Source organism: Chinchilla lanigera, unplaced genomic scaffold (genome assembly GCF_000276665.1).
Source record: "Chinchilla lanigera isolate Chin_1 unplaced genomic scaffold, ChiLan1.0 scaffold00018, whole genome shotgun sequence".
NCBI classification, from domain to species: domain Eukaryota; kingdom Metazoa; phylum Chordata; class Mammalia; order Rodentia; family Chinchillidae; genus Chinchilla; species Chinchilla lanigera.
Window position 1 is genome coordinate 25,391,172 of NW_004955419.1, and position 9,516 is coordinate 25,400,687.

Here is a 9,516-nt window from a genome sequence, read left to right on the forward strand (position 1 = left end):
CCTCAGCCTCCCAAGTGCTGGGATTACAGGCATGCGCCACCATGCCTGGCTCTAGTGTTCATTTTTAGAGAGCGGAGAAAAATCCAGGCTGCTTTGGTGTTTAGTCACATATTCATACCAATAACCTTTGTTACTGTTTCAATTAGTATTCATTGTATCTGGATAGAACAGTAGGATTGAAATACAAAATGCAGATTTATTAAATATTTTAATTTTGATTAATTTACTATCATTTGATAACATTGGCAGGTTCTACTGCTTTAATTTTATGGGTATGTGAAGTAGTATGCTTCAAAACTTTATTGTACTATAACAAAGCTACGATTATTAGTACTTCATTAACATGCAGTGTGAAGTTTAACCCTAGAAATTGTTGAATACCAGAAGCTGAGATACTTCCTACAACTGAAATGAAAGGGGTGGTTAATTCGTTTAGGAAGTATGTATGTAAATACTTATATAAACATATACATTTTATAGTGCTAGGGATCACCCTGGGACCTTGCTGTATGCTAGGCAAACACTCTGTCACTGAAATTGTTAATATTTAAAAGCATCCATTGGTAGAATTCTCTGATTTACCTTGGCAGATTTGTTATGCTGAACTGTAATAACTTGATAATAATAACTGTAATATAATATAATGTAATAATATGTAATAATAATCTAATAACTGTAATAACTTTATCCAAGAGACAACGTATAAAAGTGTTTGTTAGTTGTGCACAGTGGGATTAAAGGGGATTTTAATTTATTTTCGTACCATTCTCATTGTTCCCCCGTCTTACTCACTTTCACTTGTAGGTTAATAGTTTAGGTATTGCATAATCTATATAACATCTTAATCTTTAGGAGGAATGAAATGGCATTCTTTGGCCTTTATACATAAGTGAAAACACACAGGGTGAATTGTAACTTTTTTCTCTCAGAAAGTATATAGGTTTTTCTTTTGGCATATGGGCTAGGTGTAGCTTTAGGTGTACTGACTGCTTGATTTTAAGTATTGGTGCAGTTTAATACATTTAATTTACTAGTATTTGCAACATAATAAAAAAAATTCCATTTATATCCACATTTTTTTGGCCTTTTTCAAAATTTGAAACTTTAATCTTTACTTTGGAAAGGAATCTCAAGGTATCTTAAGTCGTAACTGTGGTTATTGTACTATAACACAGCTATGATTATTAGTACTTCGTTAACATGCAGTGTGAAGTTTAACACTAGAAATTGTTGAATACCAGAAGCTGAGATACTTTACACAACTCTGATTCTTATTTCTGATATGCTCTGTGTATCCTTAATGTATAGCTTGTTTTGAGAATGAAGATAGAATTTAGCATTAACTTTTTAATTTACTTTGGTTTTTTGGATCTTACATTAGTAGTATCAGGGTCAGTATTTTTTTTTTGTTTTTGTTTTTGTTTTTGGTTTTTCTCTGGTACCAGGAACTGAACTCACGACCTTGCGCTTGCCAGGCAGGCGCTTTTGCTGCTGAGCTAAATCCCCAGCCCCCAGGGTCAGTATTATTAAAAATTTTGTTGTCTTGGATTTGTATTTTAATGTTTGACTCACGTGATATTTTTTTGAATACACTCTGTTGCTGTTATCCTTTTTTCAAGAGAATTAGAATTTGTAGCCAGTCAGATGCCGTCATGCCTTTTGAAACATTTACCTGGATTTATTGGGTACCTATAAATTGGGCTACTTAGGTTAATTAAAATTTAAAATTAAATTCCTAAGTTATACTAACTGCATTTCAAGTGCTCAGTAGCTACATGTAGATAGTAATTCCTCTATAGCACAGATTCACAATAGTTCCATCATGCAGAAGGATCTTGGAATATAGTGCTCTTGCAGGCTCTGAGGATGTAAAGCTAACTATTGATTATTTGCTTACCTTCTGATGCACTTGGCAAATAGTAAACAAGTATATAATAACAATACTAGGAGTAAAGAAGAAAGTAAAGCAGGGTGTAAAAAGAGCATACTCTGGAAACAGATGTGTCCTGGTTACTTTTCTCTTGTCGCTGAGACAAAATACCTGACACCCAAAATTTAGGGAGGAAAGGTAAACTCACTGTTTGTGGAAGTTTCAGTCTAATCAGCTGGCTGCAAGGCAGGGTGTCAAGGTGGCAGAAGACAGCAAAAGCAGCAAGAGCAAAAGGGAAAGCAAGCCTCTTTTTCTCCCTTATATTGTATATGGGCTACCCACCCAGGCTCATACCATCTCCTTGCCCTCCTCTCCACAAGCTGAGGATGTTTACAGAGTAAGGACCCTGGCCCCCTGCTGAATCACTTAGTTGAGCTTTTAAACTTCTCAAGCCCACACAGTGAACAGCTGTCCTCCAGCTGTAAGGGCTTGCATGCCCTTTTCACTCCAGGATATAGAACTGCTGAGTTATTTAGTTAAGCTTCTGCACTCCACAAATTGCCACAGTGTATCAACCATAACAAGATGGGAGACAACAGAGTGGAGACAACAGAGTGAAAAGTTGCTCAGGAGAGCAAGACGTTTGAATGTGACTGACATGGTGAAGTCTCATTAAGAGATCTGTAGCAACAGCGTTCTTGGTTAGGGAATGGCAAGTACAAAGGCACATAGTTCAGGACAAGTTTGGCATATTTGGGGAATGGCAGTGAGGTAGCAGGAGAGTAGTGGAAGTTGAGGGAGAAAAAGTGATAGTGGCCAGATCTTGTGTGACTCTGGTCCCTGGTAAGGAGTTTAGATTTAACTTGGGTGTGGTAAAAAGATGCTGATTGGAAGGTTTTGAGCAGAGGAGTGGCATGATCTGCATTATATTTACTTAACTTGTTGAATTTACAAAGATAGAACACTAACTATGTTTCACCATCCATATTAGCATTCTCTAATGGATAACCACTCCTACCCTTACACATACCGATATCCTTTCTCCCTTTCAGTATAATTTTGAAGTGGTGATACATGCTTTAAAAGATCACCCTTGATTGCTGTGTATGTGGAAAATTGACTTTGGGGGCAGTACAGGGGAAGCAGGGAGGCCAGTTGATTGAGGTAAGACAGGATAGTGATTTGGAGTAGAATGGTAAATAGTGGTAGATGAAAGGTAGCTGAATCTAGATGAAAACAGCAATACTGCTGGTGTGCATATTTAGGGGCAAATGAAGGAGTAATGTCCGTATTGTGGTCCAAATGACAAGGTGCCTTGGTAGGTAGCATTTGGGTTTGTTCATGTTAAAAGATGCCTGTTAAAAGTACAAGAGGGAATGGCAAGTGTATGTTGATAAGTAGCATCTGGAGCTCAGGCAGAAACAGTCCAGGAGCTGATAACTGAACCAAAAAGAGCAAAAGTATACAGCTAGGTAATAGAAAGAGCAAAGTATAAAGCTACATAATAGGAAGTAGGGGGATCTTTTTGAAGTGAGAAGGGGAACAAGAGATGGAGGGAAGGAAAGGAAAAGGAATTTGAAGGAAAAAAATGGAAATAGAGCTTTTGCAAATGGAAAGAGGAGCAAGAGTTGGATGGGGGAGGGGACAAAAAATTATGATCTGTGATGTATAGTACAAACTTCACGATAAATGTAATCATTATGTACACCATATATATGCTAATAAAAAATTAATAAAAGAACTGATAACTAAGGAAATCTAAACATTCAGAGGTTAGGAAGAAGAGAAGGAAGTATTGGATACTAAGTAGGAATTACTGAACTGTATGTAGCCTGACCAGCTATTTTAGTACTTTAAATTCTACATCTTAGGAAAACCCTCAGTCTGGCAAAATGGAGTGGTCACCCTAGATCAGAAGATATGAGTGTTGATCTGGAATTAGACAATTTTTCATGTAAATTCTAAAGCATTTTGGGGAAGTACATTGCTTTTTAAAAGTGTTACATACTGTATCTTTAATGGGAAATAATGGAATGCTAGGAATAGAGTTATGATATAAATAGGACATGAAGTAGAAGCCTTTATGGTGTATTTTATGAACACTGCATTAATGTTATGGATTCAGAATTTCTTAAATCTCACTGTTTTTCTCGAAAATAGTAAATAAATGTGTGAGAAAAGTAATTAAGTACCAGAAGGATCTATAGATCAAAATTAGATACACAGCTGGGGATTTAGCTCAGCGGCAAAGCGCCTGCCTGGCAAGTGCAAGGTCGTGAGTTCGGTTCCCGGTACCGGAGAAAAGCCAAAAAAAAAAAAAAATTAGATACACTACCAGTTCATTCTGATTTTTAGATTTATTTACATTTTATCACTAGCAGAAGGTATATTATAATGAAACATTTGTAGCTGAATATTGACAAACTTGTCAGATTTCTGCTTTAAGTTTTATTGGTTATTTTACTTAATTTGTTCATCACAGATCTTCTAATCTTAATCTTTATTTCAATAGGAGTCATGGCTTCGAAAGAATTACCTTACTGATTTCAAACACCATTTTATGAGTCATTTTCCGTATGCCTTAAAAGAAATAACCAAACACAGAAGGAAAGAGACGAACAAAAGGTATTGTGATTACTCCCCAGTTTATGTACTTGAAAAGCTGTGTAATCTGAAACTTTTGGAAATAACTAGTCTCAGTCTGAAACTTTTTGCACTTTGAGGTGTTTATAAGAAAAAATTAAGTCTGGAAAGTGTCTAGATTTTGTGAAAATATAAGTAGCCATAGTATGGTTGATCTTGAACTTGTCACTTTTAAGTTTTAGGACTAGTAGCCTAGTATTGTGTCGGGTGCCTGTAATCCCAGTGCTTGGGAGGCTGAGGCAGGAGGATCGTTGCAAGCTGGAGGCCAGCATGGCCTATGTAGTGAGACCCTGTTTTAAAAAAAAAAAACAAAACCTGAAAGCCTTAGGACTAGTACTTGCTTGATTTTTTTGTGTGTCGTCCCCGCCACCCCCCCGGTACCGGGAATTGAACTCACGACGTTGTGCTTGCCAGGCAGGTGCTATGCCGCTGAGCTAAATCCCCACCCCCATTGTTTGATATTTTACAAAGGTTGGTAGGTACAGTAAGAATTTGGTGCTAGATAAATATATCAAATTGCATAAATAGGAATTCAATAAAAGTTACTTAGTATATGGCTTATTTAGGTGAGATACTGAATCTCTCTGAGAAAATATATTTATGGTTACCTCATTCTGCTCTCCTTTATACACAAGGAAACATAATGAAACTAATACCAAGTATCTTGCAGGAAGAGGAATAATTGGACAACAGTCACAAAGGTGATAGATTATAAAATGGAGTTAAGAAAAAATTAAGTCTGGAAAGTGTCTAAAAAATATATACCCTAAGTGAGAATAGATAAATACAAGAACGAGGTCAATAATAAAATTTAATGAGCAGGTAGAAGCTACAACACTGTAATTGTAGTTTATCCAAACAATGCACTTAAAGTTTTAAGGGAACTTAAAGTGTGTCAGAAGGTTCTTAAGTATATCAAGGGAAGAAACTTGGTAGAAAAACACTGAAGGCCATTCAGCGAGGTTTAAAGGATATATACGTAGGAGTGATAAGATTGTTATAGGCATATGGATTTTTCATTCATTTGTGGTATATTTTGGTTGCTTACTATAAAAAGGTATTGTTAACAGATATTCAGATGTTTTAAGGTATATTCTTTATCCTCCTAAATGATTTCATTTTCAGTCATAAGCATATGTAGTGGGATTCAGTCAGGAGATAAAAACCATACCAGTTGTTTTAACAGAATTTAGTACAAAGAATTATTAACTAGGTATTAAAAAGCAGAAAAGACAGAAGGGAGCATTGAGGTACACTATTATGGAGTAGCAAGTACAGGAAGCAACTACTATCTCTAGAGCTCAGAGAACAAAGAGGAGGAAGAAGCTTAGGGTAAGAAGTAAAAATCCTGACCTCCAGAAAGGGGTGCTATTCAACTAGTGCTCATATTTTGAACTCGGGAAAAGGTAGAACTGGGCCTAGAATTCGGCAAAAGGGGTTCTGGCTGACTAGTGCTAGTGTTTATTTTGTTTGTGTTTTTGTTTTTGTGAGACGGTTTCACTTAGGCAGTTCAAGCTGGTCTTGAACTCACTTTCTAGCCCAGGCTGGCCTTGAACTTGAAGCAGTCCTCCTACCTCAGCCTCCCGAGTGCTGAGATTACAGGTGTGTACGACCACACCTGGCTGCTGGTGTTTTCTTAGGAGGGTGATGATGTTGATTCTGTGTCAGAAAAATGGCAAACTGAAATTAGAATGAATTGCTAATATTCTAGGGAAGAGTTACTGGTAGACACTGGAAGCAGTTAGGAAGCAAAAACAGGACAAGGAAGGAAACAGCTTTCTACTCTCTATCATCCCTTTTTTTGAGCCCAACAGAAAGTCAGATGTAAAGGAGATAACTGTGACTCAATTTCACCCCCAGTAGTGTATATAGAGGGTGAGTTGGAAATCGTGAAGCCATGGCTCAGCAACTGTCAAGAGAAATAAATTTACATATGTAACATGAAACAGTGTATAAGTGTCATTAGAATTATAGAAGTACTATAAGAATTCACAGGAAGAGACAGACCACTTATCAGGATAGACAGGCAAAGCTGTATTGATGAGAGTGGTATTTGAAATGGATTTGAACATGATAGGATTGCAGGAGCAGTAGTGCAAGGAAGAAGAGACTCTACTAACAGGAAGAGATAGTATCTTAGAAATATATAGGACAAGGCCAAGAATGGAGTGCAGGGATCTGGGCCAGATCTGGTTTCTGCTATTCACTGGCCTTGATTTTAGAAATACTTCTCTGCCTTGAATTCATTTCTTTTTTTCTGCTGTAAAGATATACGTGAATGATCTGTAGGAAAATGTGTGCACCTTGAGACCATAATGTTAAGTGAAATAAATCAGACACGTGGGTTTGAATATGATATGATTTCTCTTGTATGAGAAGTCTAAATTATAATAAAGAGCAAAATGAAAGGTAGATAATGGGAAGTAAAGAAATAGATCTTTCTCAGATGGAAAGGGGGTGGAGAGATGGAGGGAGGGGAAGGAAAGCAGATGAAAAAAGGGATTAAGATTTATTATGTATATGAATGAACTCTGCACAAGGAAGGTAAACATTATGTACTGCAAACATGTCCTAGTAAAAAAAAAAATTTTTTTTTTTGTCTTTTTAAGACAGGGTCTCACTATGTAGTTCAGGATGGCCTTGAACTCACTTTATAGCCCAGGCTGGCCTCAAACTCACAGTGATCCTCTGGCCTCAGTCTCCCGAGTGCTGGGATTACAGGCATGGGCCACCAAGCCCGGCAAAAAAAATTTTTTTAAAGGAAACTTAAAAAAAAAAAAGGGTATGGGTATAGGCTTGGCATGGTGGTGCATACCTGTAATTCTTGCATTTCTGAGGCTGAGGCAGGAGAATCAGCATTGAGTTTGAGGCCAGTCAGGGCTACCTAGTGAGTTTAAGGCCAGCCTGAACTATAGTGAGACCCTCATTCAATGCCATCCAAAAGTATATGGATATAGCTCATCATTTGTTAAATTTGTTGGACATTTAATATGTGCAGGGCACTTAATGTACTAGGTGCTGAACATTTAGTGAAAAGAAAGTAGGTAGAGTACCATTTATCCTGGAATTTAGTTTAATGGGTAAGACTTACTTGATTCCTTGTTCTTTAATCAGTGACCCTTGTGGCAAAGAAAATGAAGAGTTATGGCAGTGTAAAAGTATATATTTGAAGTAAACTGTGGTGGTACATAGTTATAATCCCAACATTCTTGGAGGCTGAGGTTCAACAATTTAGTGAGAACCTATCTAAATAAATGGATGGATGGATGGATGGATGAATATGTAGCTCAGTGCAAAAAGGCTCTTAGTTCATCCTGCCCCACAAAGTGCATACTAGGGTGCTGGATGAATATGTAGCTCAGTGCAAAAAGGCTCTTAGTACTCCTGCCCCACAAAGTGCATACTAGGGTGCTGACTGTGTTCTTTAATAGGGCAGGATGGTTCTATGGAAGGCTACCCTGATGAAGTGTATTTGTGCCAAGACAGAAAAGGTGAAAAAGGAGTTAACTGGAAGATTGAGGTGAAATTGTGGGACTTTTAGCAAAGATTGCTGGTATAACTATTTGTGAAGTTCTCCTAGTTATTTATTTTTTTTTGAGATGATGGGCTGTTCTTGTTTTTCTGTGTGTGCATTGAACACTTAGCAAATAGCCTGTAGAGGGCAATACAAATCAAAGTTAAGCCACTTGTCTTCACACTTACTTACGTACTGCCAGTGTATGTTTAACCTAATTTTGAATTCAATTCAATACAGTTACAAGTGCTATATGTATCATATACATAACGTAGTATTAACCTTTTTAAGTACTTTGTAAGTGTAGTATTGAAAGGCATTAATGGCATTGTGGTCCTCTCACCACAATCCATCTCCAGAATTCCTCATTCCAAGTTGAAGCTCTGTACAATTACTTAATAAATAGTAACTGTCTGTTCTCCTGTGCTCTAGTCCCTGGTAACCACAGCTTAGCTTTCTGTTTACTTATATTTTAAGTACTTCATGTGAGCAGAATCATGTTTGTCTTTTTGTGTCTGACATGAAATTTTATTTATTTATTTATTGACATGAAATTTTAGAGGCTTACCACTTTGTAGCATGTATCACAATTCCATTCCTTTTTTTCTTAAGACTTTATTGGTTAGATTTACATAATTTCAAATTTGAGCAGAAGAGTTTGTGTATGTATATTCCCTGCCCTAACACATGTATAGGCTTTCCAGCTGTCAGTACCCTGCACCAGATAGTATATGTGTTAGAGTTGGTAACCTTACTGCATACATCATTATCACCCAAATTGATACTTCATGGAGTTTACTCTTGATTTACACATTGTGTGAATTTTGACAAATGTGTAGTGGCTGTGTTCATCATTATGATATACAGAAGTATTTCACTGCCCCTAAGTTTCTCTGTTCTCTGCCTAACCTGTTTATCCATCACAAATTCTAGGGAACCACTGACTTCAGTGTTTATACATAGCTTTGTCTTCTCCAGAATTCATAGTTGGAGTCATTCAGGATGTAGCCTTTTCAGATTTGTTTCTTTGACGTAGTAATTTGCATTTAAGGTTCTTGCACATCATTTAATGACTTGCTTAACATATCATTTCTTTATAGTGCTCATAAATATTACATTATATATAGAATGCACAAGCACCATGTTTTATCTGTCAGTGGGCATTTAGGTTGTTTCCATCTTTTGGCTCTTGTGAATAATGCTGTTGTGAACATTATCTGCAGATACCTGGTCAAGTCCTTGATTTCAGATGTTTTGTGTATATCAAAGGATGTAATTTTGACATGAAAATACTGATATTTTAAAAATTTAACGTAGTTGTCTCTAAGAACACTTTCACTTTTGCATTCTTAATTTATTGCTTGTATGGTGATGGTTCTAATAAAATAATTTCAGTTTAGTACAGTGAGCATGAGAAGGTTAGGAACAGACACAGGTAAGGCTTGCCTTTGGCCTGCTAGTCAACCTTTTTTTTTTTTTTTTTTTTTTT

The 9,516-nt window shown here is 36.7% G+C and overlaps 1 protein-coding gene across 4 annotated transcripts in view; it reads left to right on the forward strand.

Moving 5' to 3' along the window:
- Tex10 (testis expressed 10) overlaps positions 1 to 9,516 on the forward strand; it is a 63,271-nt gene that overhangs the window by 8,950 nt on the left and 44,805 nt on the right. For all 4 annotated transcript variants that reach the window (XM_005382811.2, XM_005382814.1, XM_005382813.2 and 1 more), the window contains exon 5: positions 4,383 to 4,495. In XM_005382811.2, the coding sequence (XP_005382868.1) occupies positions 4,383 to 4,495 (113 nt within the window). The remainder of the gene's footprint in view (positions 1 to 4,382; positions 4,496 to 9,516) is intronic.